At 45.1% G+C, this 25,570-nt stretch overlaps 1 protein-coding gene across 1 annotated transcript in view; it reads right to left on the bottom strand.

Annotated features, from left to right (window-relative positions):
- GUCY2C (guanylate cyclase 2C) overlaps nt 1-25,570 on the bottom strand; it is a 715,850-nt gene that overhangs the window by 14,747 nt on the left and 675,533 nt on the right. Inside the window, 1 exon segment of the mRNA XM_040408779.1 lies at nt 11,737-11,813. Within this exon segment, the coding sequence (XP_040264713.1) occupies nt 11,737-11,813 (77 nt within the window).

Genomic DNA, 25,570 nt, shown 5'->3' with positions numbered 1-25,570 from the left:
GCCCCATATAGTAATTTTCCCCACACTGCCCCATATAGTAATTTCCCCCACATTGCCCCATATAGTAATTTCCCCCACACTACCTCAACACAGTAATTTCCACCACACTGCCCCCACACAGTCAGTTCCCCCATACTGCCCCCACACAGTCATTTCCCCCATACTGCCCCCACACAGTCATTTCCTCCACACTGCCCCCACACAGTCAGTTCCCCCACACTGCCCCCACACATTTATTTCCCCCACACTGCCCCATATAGTAATTTGCCCTACACTGCCCCACACAGTAATTTCCCCCACACTGCCCCACACAGTAATTTCCCCCACACTGCCCCATATAGTAATTTCCCCCACACTGCCCCCATACAGTAGTTTCCCTCACACTGTCCCCATACAGTAATTTCCCCCACATTGCCCCATATAGTAATTTCCCCCACACTGCCCCACACAGTAATTTCCCCCACACTGCCCCCATACAGTAGTGTCCCCCACACTGCCCCCACACAGTAGTGTCCCCAAACAGTAATTTTCCCCACACTGTCCCCATACAGTAGTGTCCCCAACACTGCCCCCATACAGTAGTTTCCCCAATACAGTAGTGTCGCCCACACTGCCCCCACACAGTAATTTCCCCCACACTGCCCCCCACTACCCCCATATAGTTATTTTCCCCACAAAGTAGTTTCCCCCACATTGCCCCATATTGTAATTTGCCCCCACTTTGTAATCCCTCCCATAATTATTGCCCCCACATCATAATGTGCCCCTACACAGTATCCCACCATAATATTTCCCCCCCCCCCCCACATGTTCTCCTGTATCCCCCAAAGTTGGCACATAAAATAAAATAATAAAAACAAAAAAAAATATAAAAGCTAAATACACACCTATGTCCAGGCGCTTGCTCGAAGAGGAAGACGCGCACATTTCACTGTGGTGCTGCATCCCAGCACAGGCGCATGCGATGACTTCATCGCGCATGCCTGCGCCGGGATTTCACTACCACATAGGCCTCAGGCCTACTAGGCCTGAAGCATATGGCGGTGATCAGCGGCTGGGCAGGCAGGGAACTATGTGCTCCCGTGCCCCGCCGCAATATGTGGGCGTGAGCACTCCAGCAATGAGCGCTTCCATCTGTATTGATGGAAGAGCTCATTGCTTCTGGGCCTGGCACCCCAGAGAAAGCCGCCCCCCCGACTCCCCCTGGGCACGCCAATGATTCAGATATCAGTGTTTTAGCACAGTCCGTGTTTTCAGCATGGATGCATGCTCTATTTTGTACATGTTCACAGATCCATCACGTCTATTATAATCTATGGGTCCATGAAAACCACAGATTATTAGGAAGAGATGCTTTGAAAATTATTTTTCAGCTGTTCAGTGTCAGTGAAACAGTGATGCAACACGGACACCAAAAAACGGACACACGGACCCAACACGGATCCTTCACAGACAGCTTCACGGATGCATCACTGACCCCCTACTCACAGATTTGAGCACGGACATGGATGTGTGACTGAGCATTTTCTATGCGGTCCTATGCGGTAAAACTGACTTTACTTTCATTCTCTGGGTCAGTATGATTACGTCAATACTACATATGCATAGTTTAGTGCGATTTCATACTGGAAAAAAAATTGGGGAAAAATGGAGTGTGGATGACTTTTTATTAAATTTTTTGGGGGAGGTGAAGTGACCCAAAAAATGTCAAATTATCAAGTATTTTTTCATTATGACATTCGCCATATGTGATAACTATTTTTATATCTTAATAGTGTGGGCTTTTTTTTTACACTTTTTTAGGGTACTTGAACAAGAAATTATTAATTCTGTCATAGACTCCAATTCATTAGCATTGGAGTCTATCAGAATATTGAGGCAGGGTCTTCATGGGAACATAGCTGCTGCATCCTTGGATGATTCAAGAGCACCAAGCAACATTTGGGTCCCGACTAGAAGGAGCTTTTGCACGGCCGGGACCGAGCACTGATTGACGTTATTGTCGATTGCATACATTGGCCTGGGTGTCTGCTGTTTAAAACAGCAGGCACCCACAGATCAGCTGTTTGGTAAGCCTGTGAGCACTGTGGCCTTCTCTCTGCTTTTCCTATGCCAAGTGACGACACGTTCATCGGTCACGTGGCCTAGGTGCAGCTCAGACCCTTAGAAGCCTCTATCCAGAGAATATCTAATCAGTAGTAGAATGTCGGAAAACCCTTTTTAAGTTTATAGGAGTGAGAAAGACCCTATATGGGTGGATACCTGGTTGTGTATGGCATATTCACTTCAATAAACTTGAAGATGCGTAACTACAGGGGAAGCAGCTGTTTCGGGGCCTGAGTGGAGAAGGGGCCCGGGAGCAGTGGCTTTTCTAGGACAATTCAATGAATAGATTAAATGTACTAGAAAAGCTGTACATACCAGTATGAAGGATCTTTGATGATGTCATCATGTCACATCATCGAAGGTCCTTTAATCTACCATTACTGCATTCCAAAGGTCCTTTAGCCTCCAATATACATCAGAGGAGAACAGAGAGACTGCAGCCTGTAAGTACATTTTGTGTGTGTATATACAGTTAGGTCCATATATATTTGGACAGAGACAACATTTTTCTAATTTTTGTTCTGTACATTGCCACAGTGGATTTTGAACAAAACAATTCAGATGCAGTTAAAGTTCAAACTTTCAGCTTTAATTCAGTGGGTTGAACAAAATTATTACATAAAAATGTGAGGCACTAAAGGATTTTTAAATTCAAGCCCTTCACTTCAGGGGCTCAAAAGTAATTGGACAAATTAAATACTTGTAAATAAAATGTTAATGTCTAATACTTGGTTGAAAACAATGACTGCCCGAAGTCTTGAACTGATGGACATCACCAGACGCTGTGTTTCCTCCTTTTTAATGCTCTGCCAGGCCTTTACTGCAGCAGTTTTCAGTTGCTGTTTGTTTGTAGGCCTTTCTGTCTGAAGTTTAGTCTTTAACAAGTGAAATGCATGCTCTATTGGTTTTAGATCAGGTGCCTGACTTGGCCATTCAAGAATATTATTTTCTTTAATAAACTTCTGGGTTGCTATGGCTTTATGTTTTGGGTCATTGTCCATCTGTATTATGAAACGCTGACCAAACAGATTGACTGGATTTGAGCACACAGTATGTCTCTGAAAACCCCAGAATTCATCCGGCTGCTTCTGTCCTGTGTCACATCATCAAACACTAGGGACCCAGTGGCACTGGCAGCCATGCATGCCCAAGCCATCACAATGCCTCCGCCATGTTTTACAGATGATGTGGTATGCTTTGGATCATGAGCTATACCATGCCTTCGCCATACTTTTTTCTTTCCATCATTCTGATAGAGGTTGTTCCTGGTTTCATCCATCCAAAGAATGTTCTTCCTAAAGTGTGCTGTATTTTTAAGATGTTTTTTTAGCAAAGTTCAATCTAGCCTTTTTATTCTTGAGGCATATGAGTGGCTTGCACCGTGCAGTGAACCCTCTGTATTTACTTTCATGCAGTCTTCTCTTTATGGTAGATTTGGATATTGATACGCCTATATCCTGGAGAGTGTTGTTCACTTGGTTGGATGTTGTGAAGGGGTTTCTCTTCACCATGGTAATTATTGTGCGCTCATCCATCACTGTTGTCTTCCGTGGGCATCCAGGTCTGTTTGCATTGTTGAGGTCACCATTGCTTTCTTTCTTAGGATGTACCAAACTGTAGATTTTGACACTCCTAATAGTGTAGCAATTCCTCTGATGTTTTTTTTCTGTTTTTGCAGATGTAGGATGGCTTGTTTCACCTGCATGGAGAGCTCCTTCGACCGCATGTTTACTTCTCAGCAAAATCTTGAAAATGCAAGGACCACACCTCAAATCAACTCCAGGCGTTTTATGTGCTTAATTGAGAATTAAATAATGAAGGAATTGCCCACACCTGCCCATGAAACAATTAAGTCAATTGTCCAATTACTTTTGGTCCCTTTAAAAACAGGGTGCCACATGTAAAGGAGCTGAAACTCCTAAACCCTTCATCCAATTTTAAAGAAATTGAATGCTAAAAGTCTGGACTTTATGTTCATGTCCATTATAAAACTATAATATGTTTTAGTAAACAGGTAAAGGTACTTTCACACTAGCGGCAGGGGAGTCCGGCAGGTGAACAGCCTGTCGGATCCGTCCTGCCGCTAGTTGACGTGTGCCCCCGGACTGCCGCTCCGTCCCCATTGACTATAATGGGGGCAGGGACGGAGTTACGGCGGCAGCACGGCAGCGCACGGTAGCGCACGGCTAGAGGCAGTACTTTTAGTTTGGCTTCCTCTCGCCGTGTGCTGCCGTGCTGCAGCCGGAACTCCGCCCCCGCCCCCATTATAGTGAAAGGGGACGGAGTGGCAGTCCGGGGGCACACGTGAACTAGCGGCAGGACGGATCCCACAGGCTGTTCACCCGCCGGAACAGCCTGCCGGACTCCCCTGCCGCTAGTGTGAAACTAGCCTAAAAAAAATTTGTGTCAGTGTCCAAATATATATGGAACTGTGTGTGTGTGTGTGTGTATGTGTATGTGTGTATATATATATATATATATATATAAGAAACAAACATAAGACGGGTGCTATGGCATGTGTCCAAAGCCCAAATATAGAAAAAGGAAAATTTATTGAGAAATGCTCTATTGTTGAGCTGAAACGTTGCTTCCTTTTTTGCCACATGGGTGAATAAATTTAGTTTTTTTTACCTGGAGTGCTGTCCGATTTTCCTTTTTCTATATTTTGGCTTTGGACACATGCCATGGGACATAGCACCCGTCTTACGTTTGTTTTCCTATATATATATATAATATATACAGTACAGACCAAAAGTTTGGACACACCTTCTCATTCAAAGAGTTTTCTTTATTTTCATGACTATGAAAATTGTAGATTCACACTGAAGGCATCAAAACTATGAATTAACACATGTGGAATTATATACATAACAAACAAGTGTGAAACAACTGAAAATATGTCATATTCTCGGTTCTTCATAGTAGCCACCTTTTGCTTTGATTACTGCTTTGCACACTCTTGGCATTCTCTTGATGAGCTTCAAGAGGTAGTCCCCTGAAATGGTTTTCACTTCACAGGTATATCCTGTCAGGTTTAATAAGTGGGATTTCTTGCCTTATAAATGGGGTTGGGATCATCAGTGGCGTTGAGGAGAAGTCAGGTAGATACACAGCTGATAGTCCTACTGAATAGACTGTTAGAATTTGTATTATGGCAAGAAAAAAGCAGCTAAGTAAAGAAAAACGAGTGGCCATCATTACTTTAAGAAATGAAGGTCAGTCAGTCAGTTGAAAAATTGGGAAAACTTTGAAAGTAAGGGCTATTTGACCATGAAGGAGAGTGATGGGGTGATGACCTGGCCTCCACAGTCACCGGACCTGAACCCAATCGAGATGGTTTGGGGTGAGCTGGACCGCAGAGTGAAGGCAAAAGGGCCAACAAGTGCTAAGCATCTCTGGGAACTCCTTCAAGACTGTTGGAAGACCATTTCGGGGGACTACCTCTTGAAGCTCATCAAGAGAATGCCAAGAGTGTGCAAAGCAGTAAATCAAAGCAAAAGGTGGCTACTTTGAAGAACCTAGAATATGACATATTTTCAGTTGTTTCACACTTGTTTGTTATGTATATAATTCCACATGTGTTAATTCATAGTTTTGATGCCTTCATAGTCATGAAAATAAAGAAAACTCTTTGAATGAGAAGGTGTGTCCAAACTTTTGGTCTGTACTGTGTGTATATATATATATATGTTTGTGTGTATGTGTTTATCTGTGTGAATATATGTGTGTGTATATGTCTGTGTGTATATGTGTGTGTGTTTATCTGTTTGTGTATATGTGTGTATGTGTATACAATAAAGATTGTAATTTGGAGCAATGGAAGAAGGTCATGTGGTCTGATGAGTCAAGATTTACCCTGTTCCAGAGTGATGGTGTCAAGGCCCTTGTGTCACGGCTTATGTTGTGTGTGCCGTGACACGGTTGCCACGCATGCTGTTGCCTGCGGCAACATGTTGTTGCATGTGTGTGCACTTTCCCTTTAAGGCTTTTCCTTCCTTCCTGGTGTGCCCCGGATTAAGGTGTGTGCTTGAGTGAGCTGGGTGTGGTCTCTTGTCTCTTTATATTTTGTTGCTGTGAGACTGAGATCAGTTGTATGCCTGCCTTTGTTGGAGTAGGACCTTGCTCCTAGCTCTTTGTCATCTGATGGCCATCTTAGTTGACATCAATGTCATCCCAGTGTCTACTTCCCTTCCTATCCCTATTTGTCTTGAGTGGATTATGTTCTGGGTGTTTGTATGTCTAGTTTGGTGTTACATGTCTGGTGGTGTTTGGTGTCCAGCATGTTTGCTATACATTTCCCTGTGTAACGTTGTATCCACCGGAAGGGGGTCTCTGGTTCCCCGGAGGGGGGACCAATTGTCCGTACGCAGCTATGTGTGTCCTGGATACCTGTGTGGTTGTTGTATGTGCTGTGTCCTTAATGTGTGTGGACATCAGCACTTGTGCACGGGTTCCAGTCGGTGTGCCTGTGGCAGGTAAGTGTGTTGTATTCGTCGCTTACCTGCCAATTCCATATGCTGTATTCGGTCCCCTTTCTTTGCAGTTTGGCTGGTGGAGACTCCTGTTCGTCCGTGTTTTGGAGGAACAGGTCGTCTTTACCCTGCTCCTAGTCCAGGGATTTCTTGAGGGTTAGTAGGGCCCCGAGGTTTCGGAGTATGGGTCAGAATTAGGGACGCTGTAGGAGGTGACCTACTCCCTTATTCCTCCTCCTGGCCTTGTTGCTTCCCTGTTGCCTTCGTATTTTACGGTGGGGAGTTTCCCCCACTCCCCACCATGACAGTATGACAACTATGGCTCCTCGGTTTTCTTGCCTTCGGAAGAGGGCTCAGCATGTGTCGCCTGCCGTTTTCTGGTGCACATGCTTATCTTCCAGAGGGAGGGTGAAAGGGGAGATCCTGTTAACAGTGCAGTTCTCTGTGACAGAATTAGGGACGCTGTAGGAGGTGACCTACTCCCTTATTCCTCCTCCTGGCCTTGTTGCTTCCCTGTTGCCTTCGTATTTTACGGTGGGGAGTTTCCCCCACTCCCCACCACGACAGTATGACAACTATGGCTCCTCGGTTTTCTTGCCTTCGGAAAAGGGCTCAGCATGTGACAGTTCTGTGACAGTGGTTGCAGTAAGTGTAAACCGTCACTTGTGTTTGTGTCTCCTCTCATCCATGTCTCAGTGGTTCAGTCGCTTGTGTTGTGATGGCTGGCTGCATTGCTTGTACTGGCTCTGGTGTTTGCTGGTTGGGGATGCATGCTGGCAGTGACCTGGTGTGAACTGTGTCTGAGTGTGGATGCAGTGGTCAGTGTGGTCTCTCCTGGCTGTTTGTTGGCTGGCTGCCTGGTTCCTAGTTGGTGGTTCCGGGGTGCTGGCGGCAGTCTTGGGGAAACTCCCTAGCACTGACACTGATTCTGCCACCCCCCCCCCCCCCCCCCTGTTTGTGGGTTTCCCACTAGCTTCCCCTTTTTTCTGGGGAGGTATTTGAGGGGTGGGAGTGTCACGGCCCTTGTGTCACAGCTTATGTGACACGGTTGCCATGCATGTTTCTGCCTGCGGCAACGATTTGTTGTTGTAGCATGCGGGGGCAGTGTCATGGCCAATGTTGTATGCGCCGTGACACGGTTGCGACGCATGCTGTTGCTTTTGTATTGTACGTTAGAGAGTTGCCCCCACTCCCCACCGTGAAAGATGGGTGCATCAGGGTAAGAAGAGAGGCAGATGAAGTGATGCACCCATCATGCCTAGTGCCTACTGTACAAGCCTGTGGGGGCAGTGCTATAATCTGGGGTGGCTACAGCTGGTCAGGTCTAGGTTCAGCAACAGTATGTGCTCCAAGAATGAGGTCAGCTGACTACCTGAACATACTCAATGACCAAGTTATTCCATCAATGGATTTGTTCTTCCATGATGGCACGGGCATATTCCAAGATGACAATCCCAGGATTCATCGGGCTCAAATTGTGAAAGAGTAGTTCAGGGAGCATGAGATATAATTTTCACACATGGATGGCCACCACAGAGTCCAGACCTTAACCCCATTGAGAATCTTTGGGATGTGCTGGAGAAGGCTTTGCATAGCAGTCAGACTCTACCATCATCAATGCATAATCTTGGTGAAAAATGTATGCAACACTGGATGGAAATAAATCGTGTGACATTGCAGAAGCTTATAGAAACAATGCCACAGCGAATCCGTGCCGTAATCAAAGCTAAAGGCTATTTTTTGGTGGCGACTTTTTTTATGGACAAGCAGTGTATATATGCGTGTATATGTTCATGTATATATACAAACCGGATTCCAAAAAAGTTGGGACACTATACAAATAGTGAATAAAAACTGAATGCAATGATGTGGAGGTGCCAACTTCTAATATTTTAGTCAGAATAGAACATAAATCACGGAACAAAAGTTTAAACTGAGAAAATGTACCATTTTAAGGGAAAAATATGTTGAATCAGAATTTCATGGTGTCAACAAATCCCCAAAAAGTTGGGACAAGGCCATTTTCACCACTGTGTGGCATCTCCCCTTCTTCTTACAACACTCAACAGACGTCTGGGGACCAAGGAGACCAGTTTCTCAAGTTTAGAAATAGGAATGGTCTCCCATTCTTGTCTAATACAGGCCTCTAACTGTTCAATCGTCTTGGGCCTTCTTTGTTGCACCTTCCTCTTTATGATGCGCCAAATGTTCTCTATAGGTGAAAGATCTGGACTGCAGACTGGCCATTTCAGTACCCGGATCCTTCTCCTACGCAGCCATGATGTTGTGATTGATGCAGAATGTGGTCTGGCATTACCTTGTTGAAAAATGCAGGGTCTTCCCTGAAAGAGATGACGTCTGGATGGGAGCATATGTTGTTCTAGAACCTGAATATATTTTTCTGCATTGATGGTGCCTTTCCAGACATGCAAGCTGCCCATGCCACACGCAGTCATGCAACCCCATACCATCAGAGATGCAGGCTTCTGAACTGAGCGTTGATAACAACTTGGGTTGTCCTTGTCCTCTTTGGTCCGGATGACATGGCGTCCCATATTTCCAAAAAGAACTTCGAATCGTGACTTGTCTGACCACAGAACAGTCTTCCATTTTGCCACACTCCATTTTAAATGATCCCTGGCCCAGTGAAAACGCCTGAGCTTGTGGATCTTGCTTAGAAATGGCTTCTTCTTTGCACTGTAGAGTTTCAGCTGGCAACGGCGGATGGCACGGTGGATTGTGTTCATTGACAATGGTTTCTGGAAGTATTCCTGAGCCCATTCTGTGATTTCCTTTACAGTAGCATTCCTGTTTGTGGTGCAGTGTCGTTTAAGGGCCCAGAGATCACGGGCATCCAGTATGGTTTTACGGCCTTGACCCTTACGCAGTGAGATTGTTCCAGATTCTCTGAATCTTCGGATGATGTTATGCACAGTTGATGATGATAGATGCAAAATCTTTGCAATTTTTCGCTGGGTAACACCTTTCTGATATTGCTCCACTATCTTTCTGCGCAACATTGTGGGAATTGGTGATCCTCTACCCATCTTGGCTTCTGAGAGACACTGCCACTCTGAGAAGCTCTTTTTATACCCAATCATGTTGCCAATTGACCTAATTAGTGTTAATTGGTCTTCCAGCTCTTCGTTATGCTGAAATTTACTTTTTCCAGCCTCTTATTGCTACTTGTTCCAACTTTTTTGGGATTTGTTGACACAGTGAAAATTGGAATCAACGTATTTTTCCTTTAAAATGATACATTTACTCGGATTAAACGTTTGATCTGTCATCTACGTTCTATTACAAATAAAATATTGACATTTGCCATCTCCACATCATTGCATTCAGTTTTTATTCACAATTTGTTTAGTGTCCCAACTTTTTTGGAATCCGGTTTGTATATATATATATATATATATATATATATATATATAAAGAAGAAAAAAAGGGGATGGCAGCACCGTCACAATAAAAATTAGAAAAAAGGGTGCACAGGCCCAGTGTGGATAAAAGCCAATCCAACGAAATATAGAAGATGAAAAAGGGAAGCACTCCACTGGATAAAAATAAAACAAACTTCGGCTCTTACACAGGAGCCTCACTGCTTGAGGAAGGCTCCTGTGTAAGAGCCGAAACGTCGCTACAGCCTTATGGGTAAATAAAGTTTGTTTTATTTTTATCCAGTGGAGTGCTGCCCTTTTTCATCTTATATATATATATATATATATATATATATATATCTGTGTGTGTTAGTATGTGACTGTATTGTGTATATAGGGATATCTGTATATGGGTAGTAGAGTTTGTGTATATATATGTATATATATATATATATAAAAGAATTAGAGCACTACTACTCCTATCCAGATATTTAGGACACTGATACTGCGATAGATACTTGTTTAAAAATAAACAAAAATAAACATTTTACTATTGGTGACCTGTCCTCAAGATATGTCATCAATTTGAGAGGGGGGCCCTGTAGAAAATTTGCTGTGGGGCCCTGTGGCAAACATTTCCTTCACTTTGGATATTGTTTAGGCTGGCTGAGAGACTGGGTGGTTCATCTAGGACATGGAATCTACTTTCCAAACTACTGACTGAGAATAACAAAGTTATCAATTAAATGAATTGCTTACTGGGAAACAATTTGATATAGTGCACTGCACAATAAGGTTCTGTTTAGCAGACCGTATTGTGTGCTAAAATGCATACATTCATGTGCATAATGCCGAAAAATGAACAAATAATATCTCCATTTATGGTAGCTGTAGGGTGGGCCCCCAAAATCAATTCCACTGGTGGGCCCTACGCTCCCCAGTCCGACACTGGCTGACTTACATTTGTCTGAAAATGGCCTTAGTTTGTATCATACCTTGAAACATTATACTATCAATAACACTTTCATAAAAGACTTGTAGTTTATGTCTAATTGATCACAATAAAAAACATAATAAAGTAATCCTTAATCCTTACAGATACACCTGGCAGCCCCACCGATCAGCTCTTTTGGGTTGCCGTGGCACCAGAAACTAACAGTGTACAGACAGAAGCAGAAGGTTCCATATACTATGTATATCTGCCGCCATCCTACTGAAGCTCAGCTCCTATTCACTTGAATGGGAACTGAGCTGCAGTTTCTCGGCACTGCCACTACACGATGTACGGAGCTGTCTGCCTTCAGCTCTGTACACAGTATAGTTTCTGGCCCCATGGCAGCACAAAACAGCTGATTGGTGTGAGTGCCGGGTGTCAGACCCCTACCAATGTGACATTGGTGACCTATCAGGAAGATAAATTCGCAATCTCTGTATCCCGGAGAGCCCCTTTAAAGGTCTATTCCCCTCTCATTAAGTAATGAGACATTATTAGGTTATGCCATTGTTTTTTGACCAGTGTACATCCGACCTCTGGGGACCCACGGTCTGCATACTCTTTTCCCTGTAATTCGGCACCCACCCAGCCACCTACTGAGTAGGTGGCCAGGAGAAATGCAGGCAAAGCTAGACAAGCAAATCAATCCCTTTATGCTCATGATTGGTGGGGGTCACAGAGGTCAGACCCCCACTAATTACAAACTAATGCCATCACATTAACATATTTGAATAACCCTTTAAGTTTAATTGTATCTGTAAAATAACATACAAAATTATCTTACACAGATGGAGGTGTAGGGAGGTTGTACTGTTGATCCTTTTCTCCTGTAAGCCAGTATGTTGTCTCTGTACCCCTCCCCTGATACAAAGGAAGAAATATTAGCTATGATGAGGAACATAACTTTAACAAAACATGTATCTATATTTTTTTATTTCAACATTATTTATTAGCCCTGGAACACAAACCCTGCATATTCCACATGCCATATGCTTAGCCCCTTATGGTCTGTCTATTTTGGGGCCTTCAGGGCCAAGTGACTGTGTTTGTTTTTTATTAATATAGTCCAAGAGCCAAATATTTTTTATTTTCCGGTGCGTGGTTGTTTCATGGCTTGGATTTTTTTATGGGCTGTCACAATTTCTATTGCCACTATTTTGGGGTACACATATTTATTATTGTTTCATTTTTATTCATTTTTAAATGCACCATTACTGTTACAACTTTAATTATCATATTAAAAAAAAAATAGACATAAATGTAGCATTCACAAAAATCTATATTTGACAATACTCAGAGCTAACGCACAAGAATGTATTATGCTTCTCATTGGATGGATAGGGCTTCTATAGAGGTGCATGGGACATTACTGTACCTTCATGCCTCTAATTTCAAACAGAAGACTACAGAGATTTTTTCTGTTAAGTACCATATGAATGGAATAGAAATAAATAGAACCATACTCCATCATATGGCATCCATACAAATTGAAACACTTTTTTTTTATAGGGTTTTGTACTTATGATTAATGGTGTGCCAAAATTGGCTTCTACCTCACAGGTTTTTTTTTTGCCTTCCTCTGGATCAACTTGCAGGATAACAGGCTGAACTGGATGGACAGATGTCTTTTTTCAGCCTCATAAACTATGTTACTATGTAAATTGAACTCCATTTCCTGCCACACTGTTTCCTGCACATGGTTTTTCCACATGCATGAAATCTACATGTACTACATTCATGTGTTGTCCTCTTAATTTGCTCCGTCTACTTGCTAACCTTTAGACAGTGGAATAGTGGAAAAATTTTGACTAAAGCCTCGTCCACATTACCGTGTCAGTGACATGTCTGTGAAAAAAAGTATACGTGTTTCATCCGTGAAGCTGTCCGTGAAGGATCCGTGGTTGGCCCGTGTGTCCCTTCACTGATGTTGCTCAGCAGAAAATTAATTTCCAAAGAATCTCTCATTAATCAATGGGTACATGTGCTGTCCTTGGAAATGCGGACAGCACACGTCAGTTAAACACGGAAATGTGGACGAAGCATGACTGACATGTTTATTTTTTGATTGATGTAGCCATAGAGGGCTTGTTTTTTGTGGGACAAGTTGTACTTTGTAATGGAAAAAATTTATGTTACATATAATATCCTGGGAAACTGTACAAAAATAAATATTTGTGGAGAGGAAAAAACTTAATTCTGCCATTGTTTTTGAGGTTTTGTTTTTATGGCGTTCACTGTGTGGTAAAAATTACATGACAACCGTATTCAGTTTGATTATAGCAATAGCAAATTTATATGTTTTTTATTTTTTAGTAATTAACACGGAAGAGGACGGTATACTGCTACAGATGGATCTGGATAGATTGGAGGCTTGAGCAGAGAAGTGGCAGATGAGGTTTAACACTGACAAATGTAAGGAAATGTACATGGGAAGGAATAATGCAAGTCACCCATACATACTAAATGGTAAAACACTGGGTAACACTGACATGAAAAAGGACTTAGGAATTTTAGTAAACAGCAAACTAAGGCCTCTTTCACTTGCCGGAATTACACGCCGGATCCGGAAAAACGCAAGTGTACTGAAAGCATTTGAAGACGGATCCGTCTTCAAAATGCTTTCAGTGTTACTATGGCAGCCAGGACGCTATTAAAGTCCTGGTTGCCATAGTAGGAGCGGGGAGCGGTATACTTACAGTCCGCGCGGCTCCCGGGGCGCTCCAGAATGACGTCAGAGCGCCCCATGCGCATGGATGACGTGCCATGCGATCACGTGATCCATGCGCTTGGGGCGCCCTGACGTCACTCTGGAGCGCCCGGGGAGCCGCACGGACGGTAAGTATACTGCTCCCCGCTACACTTTACCATGGCTGCCAGGACTTTAGCGTCCTTGCAGCCATGGTAACCATTCAGAAAAAGCTAAACGTCGGATCCGGCAATGCGCCGAAACGAAGTTTAGCTTAAGGCCGGATCCGGATCAATGCCTTTCAATGGGCATTAATTCCGGATCCGGCCTTGCGGCAAGTCTTCAGGATTTTTGGCCGGAGCAAAAAGCGCAGCATGCAGCGGTATTTTCTCCGGCCAAAAAACGTTCCGTTCCGGAACTGAAGACATCCTGATGCATCCTGAACGGATTTCACTCCATTCAGAATGCATTATGATAAAACTGATCAGGATTCTTCCGGCATAGAGCCCCGACGACGGAACTCTATGCCAGAAGAAAAGAACGCAGGTGTGAAAGAGCCCTAAGTTGTAGAAACTAGTGTCAGGCACCTGCTGCCAAAGCCAAAAGGATAATGGGTTGCATCAAAAGGGGCATAAATGCCCATGATGAGAACATAGTCCTGCCACTTTACAAATCACTAGTCAGACAATACATGGAGTACTGTGTACAGTTCTGGGCTCCTGTGAACAATAGCTGAGCTGGAGAGGGTTCAGAGAAGGGCAACTAAAGAAATAACTAGAGTGGGTGGAATACAGTATCCAGAAAGCTTATCAAAATTAGCGTTATTCATTTTAGAAAAAACACCCCTGACAATTTGCATATGAGGACTCCAATTCACTCTGTCTAAAAAAAATATTTGCTTGATCTCCAAAAGGACCCCCAAAAAAGTACTTTTTATTGGGGTCCTTTTGGAGATCACACAAATATCACGCTCAACCCACAAAAATTTTGATGGAAAAATAAAAAAGTTAGGTGTCAGAATAAGGCAATGTAACTTAGCTTGGAAATTATATTGCAGTGACCATGGGAGTGAGAGGGCAAACATGCAGTGCTAATGTTGAATAAGGGCAGCTCATTTCACAAGCAACTCCGTGCATGCTCTCTGCATGTCCGATGCATATGTGGGATTTAATTTAGGAAAGCTGGTGTGGTTCACATGTCAATCAAAAGAGATGGGTGGCGCTGACAATTTGCATATGAGGACTCCAATTCATGTTCCTATCATTGAGAGGACTCCAGTGCATGCCCACATTGCAGGATCACAGTAGATGATAAAAAGTGAATTGACTCACATTGAATACATATTCTGTATCAGATGTGTAGGAATGCGCAAGGGGCCTTCATTGATGGAAGGTATGTGTCACCGAGGTTCCTGGCCTCGGTGAGGTAAGAGACGGTAGTTTTAGGTGTCAGCAGCAGCTAGTGCTGATTGACAGTGTTTGTTGTTAGTATGGATGTAAAGCTGATCCGGGCCTGCTCTTACTGGGAGTAGCCAAAGTTGTGGGTGGGTGGCTGCTCCCCACGCTCCTAGACGGGTCTTTATTGGCCTATATAAAACCCAGCCAGCAGTCTCAGCTGGGTTGGTTGATCCTCCATCTGACAGGGAAGCTGTGGAGACTCTGTTTTGGGATCTGTGAATTGGTGCCGTGCTAAAGGCTTGAAATCCGCATGCTGGAAAACAGGCACCTAAAGCCTGCTGTGGATGGCTGGGGAAATGACTGCTAGCCAGTTGAAGATTTTGTTCTGTAGACATTGCATGGTCTGAAAAAACACCAAGACTGTGAACGGTCATTTTGTGTTTCCTTATGTGTGAATAAACACTGAATTGTTTAAGTTAAAGACTTTGTGATTGCCTCTATACTGCGTCCGCTAGCCTGTCTACCAGAGCAAAACCCCACAATCGGTGTCGGATGTGGGCAAACACAGTGAGGAAGACCTGAAGGCGAAAATTTTTTGTTTTTCCCGGGCACAAGTGCATGTCCTATATTAAGCCGGCAAGGTTACGACCCGTGTCCCCTAACAAAATAGAGGCGGTCGTGAAAGCCCTCGTGGATGCTAACTTGCAGCAGCGGGAGGCTAACAAGCAGTAGCAGGAAACTAACCAGCTGCTATTACAACATTTAATGGCGTTACAAGCGGCCGGAGCGCCCAAGACCGTCCATGATGCTGGAAAGCTGTCCGTGCGGCGATCCCTAAGATGTCCCCCTCGGATAACTATCTGGCAATGTTTGAAAAGGTGGCCGTGAGGGAGAAGTTACCCCAAGACCAGTTGGCTGAGGTCGTCACTCCGTTTCTGGCATCTGGACCCCAACAAGTGTTTTTTGATCTTCCTGATGAGCAAGCGGCCGACTACCTGACCGTAAAAGGTGAGATCCTGGTGAGACTGGGGGTGAATGTATTGGTCCGGGCTCAGCTGGGGCACCAGTGGGAATTTAACTCGGCTGAACCCACCAGACCACAATATTATGACCTGCTACACCGGTTGCAGAAATGGCTGCAGCCTGACATATTGACTCCCACTGCTATGCTGGACCATCTGTTGGCGGATGTCTTTTGGAGGGCTTTGCCGTATCCTCTCCAGCACTGGATTGGCCAGGTGTCTCCTGGTAATGCCTTAGAGATGGTCGACCTGGTGGAGCGATACAAGGCCACCAGAAATCTGCAGTGGGGTTCTTGTTGGAGGGGGCCAGTCAAACCCCGGAAATCTCCACCCCAGACCCGGCGGCCGGTGCCAGCCAAACCAGCCCGGGACGTGGTTTGCTGGTGGTGTCACAAGCCTAGACACATAAGGGCCGACTGTCACCATCGGGGTGAACCCATGGATACCAACTATGGCTACCGCTACTCATTGTATTCCAGGATGCTGTGTGCCACAGTTACCTCCAAGACTGTAGACAATAGCCACCTGTGCTAGGTGGAATTGGCGGACACTCTGGCAGTGGCACTGCTGGATTCAGGGAGCCTGGTGTCCCTGGTAAGAGCTGCCCTGGTGCGGGCCGTCGAGTATACTGGCCGAAAGGTCGGAGTTGTGTGCATTCATAGGGACTTAAAAGCCTATCCCACCACCCTGGTCTCTCTATCAACAGTGGCCGGCAGATGGACTCATGAGGTGGCCGTCGCCACAAAGTTACTGCATTAGACTTTCCCTGTTTCCCGGCACTATGGCCGGATACGAAAGTTACCGGTCCCCGTGAGACAGATGTAAGCCTGGCAGAGTGGCCCGGCTCAGGGGGGAGACCAGAGTCCTGGGAACTTGAGTCTGAAGGGCCAGCAGTAGGGGTGACCGCCACTTCGGTGGAAGAGGGGGAGACAACCCCGCTAAGTGTGATGGCGGGAGACAGGGAGGACTTGCCGCCAGGTCCAGAGCTAGCAGACCTCAATGTCTCTGGGGATAATTTTGGTACTGCACAACACCGGGACCCAACCCTATCCAGAGACTGGGAAAATTTATTAATAATAGATGGGGAACCACAACAACCGGGGGCACAGTCGGTGTTTCCCCGTTTTGTGGTTTATCAAGAGATGTATCAAGTACACCAGCTGAGAGGTGAACCCATTGAACAGTTGGTGGTGCCCCAGGCTTATCGCAAACTTGTGTTAGAGTTAGCCCACCAGCATGTTCTCAGGGGTCATCTGGGAATGCAAAAAACACAGAAACGGATTCTACAGTGGTTTTACTGGCCCAATGTGTTCAGAGAGGTAGAAGAATATTGTAAGTCTTGCCCAATCTGCCAGATAACGAGCCCCCAGCCTCATTTCCGTATTCCCCTGGTACCCCTCCCGATTATTGAGCGAATCGCTATGGATCTCGTAGGCCTAGTACCGAAGTCTGCTAGAGGACACCAACACATCTTGGTCGTCCTAGACTACGCCACTTGGTAGCCGGAGGCAGTGGCGGATTATAATGAAGGCGTTTGGGTCTGTGGCCCCCGGGCCTAGCATCGCTGGGGGGCCCAATGCCGACCGAAATGCCCACAAACTACGGCGGGGCAAGGGAGCACATAGTTCCCTGCCCTGCCACTGTCCGCCGATCACGCCATAGGCTTCAGGCCTAGTAGGCCTGAAGCCTATGCAGTAGTAAAATCCCGGCGCAGGCGGGCGTGATGACTTCATTGCGACGCACCTGTGCCCGGACGCAGCACACTGACGTGTGTGCGCAACGCACTTGGCGCCTACACCATCTACGAGTGAGCGCCGACTGGGACACAGGTAAGTATTAGCTTTTATTTTTTTATTTTTTTAGTGTGCCAACTTTGGGGGATGTGGCAAAAATAACCTCGCCACTGGGTTTTGGAGGGGCCTGTTTGCCAGCCTCTTGCCTCAGGATTATGGCCCATATACTAACTTTGAAGGAGAAGACAGACCGACCGCACAGCCTAAATCTGTGGAACTGTTTTGGGCAGGAAAGCCATGCTTGCGGTCAGCCAAATGTGACTTCCATGGAATTCGGGAACCCCTGCTCGGATCTGGGTGATTTTTAGATATGTTGTTCATCCAGATCAGAGCTATCCATGGATATATATAAATTATGGGGATATGTGGGGTTTTGAGGTGTTCTGTGTTTTGGAAATAAATTGTGTTTTCTGCCTGTGAGTGACTAAGTTAGCCCATTATGTTTGGTAATTGTATCACAGGCAGAGCCTATTGTGTTTTGGTAATTGTATTTTGTTGATTGCGTCAAAGACAATGCCCATTGTATTTAGTGTATTGCGTACAGACAGAGGGAAGGGGGTTTGTGTACAATTACTGGGAAGGTTTCAATATTGTAAATGCATGTGATTGGCTAATATATAAACTGTCACAGTCTTCTACAAGGTCCCCAGGGGGAGTGTCCCTTGCTAGGAGACCTGCATAAAACGCTGAAAAATAACCCATTAAAGAGTTCCTGTTTTACATTCAACATAGAGCCTCATCTCGTGTGTGGGGATTGCTATATGCTGTATACTCCCCTGGCTATAACTTCTAGCTCTGTTCCTGTTCCTTGTTCCTATGGTGGTTACGGTGTAGAGCAGAGTGCTTGGAGCCTTGGGAAGCACTAGGAGCATCCATCAACAGAGGTACCCAGTCGAGGTGCCAGGAGATCCGTTACATTGGTGGCAAGCAGTGGGATGGCGTCCTAGTGAGAGGAGAAGCAGCTTGGAGACACCGTTTGTGGAATTACAAAATTGAGGGCAACGCTAGTATCCATACAGCGCCCCTGGCTACAGCAGTATGAAATCGGCTAGTCTTCGGACAGTGTTCCATGACGAGGAGGAGGAGGCAGCTGCAGACTACACGGATGCAGACAGAAAGGAAGTCTGTTATGATGCCCTGGAAAATGCCCAGCGGCGGCGAGTTGAGAGTCTCCCCAGTTATGAGCAGCGGCTACAAAAGTGTGTGATGATGCGGATGGGTCTCTTGGGAGAGCATCCCCTGGACGAGTGGGTAATAGAGCTCCAGAGCCTGGTATGGAAGGAGCTTTGGCTAGAGGATGCTTACCGGGCCCTAAGGTGGCATGTCATTCACCATTCCCCCTGGACAGCCGAGCACAACTTACCTGAAGGGAAGGACTATAATGGACCTGGGTGACTATAGAAAGCCTTGGAGGAGGACATTGATCTCGGCAGCACAGAGGAGTCTAGGTTTTGGAACATCTACGACTACCGGATGGACATGCATGTTTATGCTGATGGATGGGAGGTGAGAAAAGACATGACCACCTGGTAACATTTGAGTGGGAGCTGGAGCAGACCTACCAACACCTGCTCAGCTCCGTTCATCTCCAACCAACCCGATAAGCAGAGCCAGATCTGCCCCCCTACAACTGGGAAGACTTGGCGGCGATACCCCCTGCTTCCCTACCAACTCTTAAAGTAGGGAACTTCATCGACTGGTTCTGGGAAGACCTCCCGACGGCAGGTAGAGATGGTACCGAAGTCTCTTTACCGGCCCTACAGGGATGCTGGGCAGCCGGCCCAAATCCCCAACTACAGCCAGCATTACCCAGAGTCCAGACAGTCGATCTGACTCCCCATCGGCAGCTTACCTTACAGGGAGAGATGACAACTGGTCATTCTCCCCAGCGGCAGACAGGATCACAGGGAGAGGAGATTGTCGGTCCCCCGTCCCTGCAGCAACCATCACTACTAGGAGTGGAGATGGTCGCACCCACTACCCAGCACCAGACAGCGTTACCGAGAGTCGAGACAGTCGGTCTGACTCCGCATCAGCAGTGTGTTATAAAGGGAGAAGAGACAACCGGTCTCTCTCCCCAACCACAGGGGGACAACGGAGGTACCCAGTCGGGGTGCCAGGAGATCCGTTACAGGGGACATTACTCCTGGAATGCCAGGAGGAGGAGGTAAGTGATTCCTCCTCTCCACAACCGATCTGCAACAAGGTCCTGGGGGTAGGATTCCCTAACCACATCCCAACGGAAGAGCTGGCATCTGGGCAGAGCGCAGTCAGCCTCTGCCCTCCCCTATCCTCTTGTCCAGAGCCTAACTCCCCACAGACTAGCCTAGCTGATGCTCTGGCACCAGGGCAGAGTACTGCTGATCCCTGCCCACAAAGCAACCTCCACTCCAAGCCATGGAGCAACACAGAGACCTGGAGTACCAGTTACCAACATAACCTTGGTGGACTCACTGGACAGAGACAGGCTACCACATTCAACAGGTCCAGTATTTGGTTGTGGGTGGACTGCCAGACTAACTCAGGTACCGACCATCGTGAGGTCAGGTATCTGCTTTTTGGATATGTTGTTCATCCAGATCAGAGCTATCCATGGATGTATAAATTATGGGGATATGTGGGGTTTATGGAAAATGTGTGTTTTCTGCCTGTGAGTGACTAAGTTAGCCCATTATGTTTGGTAATCACAGGCAGAGCCTATTGTGTTTTGGTAATTGTATTTTGTTGATTGCGTCAAAGACATTGCCCATTGTATTTTGTTGATTGCGTTACAGACAGAGGGAAGGGGGTTTTGTGTACAATTGCTGGGAAGGTTTCAATACTGTAAATGCATGTGATTGACTAATATATAAACTGTCACAGTCTTCTACAAGGTCCCCAGGGGGAGTGTCCCTTGCTAGGAGACCTGCATAAAATGCTGAAAAATAACCCATTAACCACTTCAGCCCCCAGTGCTTAAACACCCTGAAAGACCAGGCCACTTTTTACACTTCTGACCTACACTACTTTCACCATTTATTGCTCGGTCATGCAACTTACCACCCAAATGAATTTTACCTCCTTTTCTTCTCACTAATAGAGCTTTCATTTGGTGGTATTTCTTTGCTGCTGACATTTTTACTTTTTTTGTTATTAATCGAAATTTAACGATTTTTTTGCAAAAAAATGACATTTTTCACTTTCAGTTGTAAAATTTTGCAAAAAAAACGACATCCATATATAAATTTTGCTCTAAATTTATTGTTCTACATGTCTTTGATAAAAAAAAATGTTTGGGTAAAAAAAAAAATGGTTTGGGTAAAAGTTATAGCGTTTACAAACTATGGTACAAAAATGTGAATTTCCGCTTTTTGAAGCAGCTCTGACTTTCTGAGCACCTGTCATGTTTCCTGAGGTTCTACAATGCCCAGACAGTACAAACACCCCACAAATGACCCCATTTCGGAAAGTACACACCCTAAGGTATTCGCTGATGGGCATAGTGAGTTCATAGAACTTTTAATTTTTTGTCACAAGTTAGCGGAAAATGATGATTTTTTTTTTTTTTTTTTTTTTCTTACAAAGTCTCATATTCCACTAACTTGTGACAAAAATAAAAAGTTCTATGAACTCACTATGCCCATCAGCGAATACCTTGGGGTCTCTTCTTTCCAAAATGGGGTCACTTGTGGGGTAGTTATACTGCCCTGGCATTCTAGGGGCCCAAATGTGTGGTAAGGAGTTTGAAATCAAATTCTGTAAAAAATGACCTGTGAAATCCGAAAGGTGCTCTTTGGAATATGGGCCCCTTTGCCCACCTAGGCTGCAAAAAAGTGTCACACATCTGGTATCTCCGTACTCAGGAGAAGGTGGGGAATGTGTTTTGGGGTGTCATTTTACATATACCCATGCTGGGTGAGAGAAATATCTTGGCAAAAGACAACTTTTCCCATTTTTTTATACAAAGTTGGCATTTGACCAAGATATTTATCTCACCCAGCATGGGTATATGTAAAAAGACACCCCAAAACACATTCCCCAACTTCTCCTGAGTACGGAGATACCAGATGTGTGACACTTTTTTGCAGCCTAGGTGGGCAAAGGGGCCCATATTCCAAAGAGCACCTTTCGGATTTCACAGGTCATTTTTTACAGAATTTGATTTCAAACTCCTTACCACACATTTGGGCCCCTAGAATGCCAGGGCAGTATAACTACCCCACAAGTGACCCCATTTTGGAAAGAAGACACCCCAAGGTATTCCGTGAGGGGCATGGCGAGTTCCTAGAATTTTTTATTTTTTGTCACAAGTTAGTGGAAAATGATGATTTTTTTTTTTTTTTTCCATACAAAGTCTCATATTCCACTAACTTGTGACAAAAAATAAAAACTTCCATGAACTCACTATGCCCATCAGCGAATACCTTGGGGTCTCTTCTTTCCAAAATGGGGTCACTTGTGGGGTAGTTATACTGCCCTGGCATTCTAGGGGCCCAAATGTGTGGTAAGGAGTTTGAAATCAAATTCAGTAAAAAATGACCTGTGAAATCCGAAAGGTGCTCTTTGGAATGTGGGCCCCTTTGCCCACCTAGGCTGCAAAAAAGTGTCACACATCTGGTATCTCCGTACTCAAGAGAAGTTGAGGAATGTGTTTTGGGGTGTCTTTTTACATATACCCATGCTGGGTGAGATAAATATCTTGGTCAAATGCCAACTTTGTATAAAAAAATGGGAAAAGTTGTCTTTTGCCAAGATATTTCTCTCACCCAGCATGGGTATATGTAAAATGACACCCCAAAACACATTCCCCACCTTCTCCTGAGTACGGAGATACCAGATGTGTGACACTTTTTTGCAGCCTAGGTGGGCAAAGGGGCCCATATTCCAAAGAGCACCTTTCGGATTTCACAGGTCATTTTTTACAGAATTTGATTTCAAACTCCTTACCACACATTTGGGCCCCTAGAATGCCAGGGCAGTATAACTACCCCACAAGTGACCCCATTTTGGAAAGAAGAGACCCCAAGGTATTCGCTGATGGGCATAGTGAGTTCATGGAAGTTTTTATTTTTTTTCACAAGTTAGTGGAATATGAGACTTTGTATGAAAAAAAAAAAAATAAAAAATCATCATTTTCCACTAACTTGTGACAAAAAATAAAAAATTCTAGGAACTTGCCATGCCCCTCACGGAATACCTTGGGGTGTCTTCTTTCCAAAATGGGGTCACTTGTGGGGTAGTTATACTGCCCTGGCATTTTCCAGGGGCCCTAATGTGTGGTAAGTAGGTAAATGACCTGTGAAATCCGAAAGGTGCTCTTTGGAATGTGGGCCCCTTTGCCCACCTAGGCTGCAAAAAAGTGTCACACATATGGTATCTCCGTACTCAGGAGAAGGTGGGGAATGTGTTTTGTGGTGTCATTTTACATATACCCATGCTGGGTGAGAGAAATATCTTGGCAAAAGACAACTTTTCCCATTTTTTTTATACAAAGTTGGCATTTGACCAAGATATTTATCTCACCCAGCATGGGTATATGTAAAAAGACACCCCAAAACACATTCCTCAACTTCTCCTGAGTACGGAGATACCAGATGTGTGACACTTTTTTGCAGCCTAGGTGGGCAAAGGGGCCCAAATTCCTTTTAGGAGGGCATTTTTAGACATTTGGATACCAGACTTCTTCTCACGCTTTGGGGCCCCTAAAATGCCAGGGCAGTATAAATACCCCACATGTGACCCCATTTTGGAAAGAAGACACCCCAAGGTATTCAATGAGGGGCATGGCGAGTTCATTGAAAAAAAAAAATTTTGGCACAAGTTAGCGGAAATTGATTTTTTTGATTTTGTTCTCACAAAGTCTCCCTTTCCGCTAACTTGGGACAAAAATTTCAATCTTTCATGGACTCAATATGCCCCTCAGCGAATACCTTGGGGTGTCTTCTTTCCAAAATGGTGTTATTTGTGGGGTGTTTGTACTTCCCTGGCATTTGAGGGTCTCCGCAATCATTACATGTATGCCCAGCATTAGGAGTTTCTGCTATTCTCCTTATATTGAGCATACGGGTAATGAGATTTTTTTTTTCCGTTCAGCCTCTGGGCTGAAAGAAAAAAATGAACGGCACAGATTTCTTCATTCGCATCGATCAATGTGGATGAAAAAATCTCTGCATAAAAAAGAAAAAGGAGGGGAAAGGCGTCTGCCAGGACATAGGAGCTCCGCCCAACATCCATACCCACTTCAGCTCGTATGCCCTGGCAAACCAGATTTCTCCATTCACATCAATCGATGTGGATGAATAAATCATTGCCGGGATTTTTTTTTTTATATATATACAAAGTGTTTGCCAAAGTATATGAACACCGCCACCTCCTCAGCTCATATGCCTCGGCAAACGTATCTTTTACTGCAGAGGAGAAATCTCGTCTTGCAGCGCCGCATACACCGACTTGCGTGTAATCTGACAGCAGCGCAATGCTTCTGTCCGAATGCACATCAGTGCTGCAGCTAGTCGATCGGTTGGTCCACCTGAAAGGTAAAAAAAAAAAAAAAAAAAAAAGAAAAAACCAGGCCGCAAAGCAATAACTTTATTAACTGTTGAACAGAACATAGAAACTTTTTTTAAACTTTTTTAACTGAACGTTTAACTTTTTTACTTACCGGTATTTTTTTTTTTGTTTATTTTTTTTTACCTTTATAGAACAAACCTCTCCTTCCCCATGGGACAATGTGCAAAGCGCAAATCGCCCAAAGATGTGGCGAAGTACGTTATGCACTTTATCCCAGGTGAAAGGAGAGGTTTGCAGCAGCTGTGAGTGAATGGGCCCTAATAGCCCTGTGTGCCTGTCCTGGTGAGATGTGATCCCTATGCTAGGTGTACCTGTGTGTGGTACTTCCGGAAACACTCTCCATAGCATAGGGCAGGGTGGTCAGCACAGTCAGGACAGAAATAGCGGGTGTCACGCCTTATTCCACTCCTGCTACAGACACGACATCTTTTTCGGGGTGACGGTTGGGTTGAGGTACCAGGAACGACACTGGGGAAATGTCGCTCGTGTAGACGGCTAACTACACTGGTGGATGGGGCCACGGAACCTCCTGGGTAAAGGAGGTTCTCGATGATCTCTTCCTGGAATTTGAGGAAGGATCCTGTTCTCCCAGCCTTACTGTAGAGAACAAAACTATTGTACAGCGCCAATTGAATCAAATATACAGACACCTTCTTATACCAGCGTCTGGTTCTGCGGGAAACTAAATACGGAGACAACATCTGGTCATTGAAGTCCACCCCTCCCATGAGCGCATTATAGTCGTGGACACAGAGGGGCTTTTCAATGACACGGGTTGCTCGCTCAATTTGGATTGTCGTGTCTGTGTGAATGGAGGAGAGCATGTAAACGTCACGCTTGTCTCTCCATTTCACCGCGAGCAGTTCTTCGTTACACAAGGCAGCCCTCTGCCCCCTTGCAAGACGGGTGGTTACAAGCCGTTGGGGGAAGCCCACGCGACTAGTTCGCGCGGTGCCACAGGCGCAAATCCGTTATAGAAACAAATGCCTAAAGAGGGCCACACTTGTGTAGAAATTGTCCACATAAAGATGGTACCCCTTGCCGAATAAGGGTGACACCAAGTCCCAGACTGTCTTCCCACTGCTCCCCAGGTAGTCAGGGCAACCGACCGGCTCCAGGGTCTGATCTTTTCCCTCATAGATCCGAAATTTGTGGGTATAGCCTGTGGCCC

This window comes from Bufo bufo, chromosome 9 (assembly GCF_905171765.1).
Source record: "Bufo bufo chromosome 9, aBufBuf1.1, whole genome shotgun sequence".
NCBI lineage: Eukaryota > Metazoa > Chordata > Amphibia > Anura > Bufonidae > Bufo > Bufo bufo.
The sequence above is the reverse complement of the archived record's forward strand: the minus strand, read 5'-3'. Positions and strand labels throughout refer to the sequence as shown.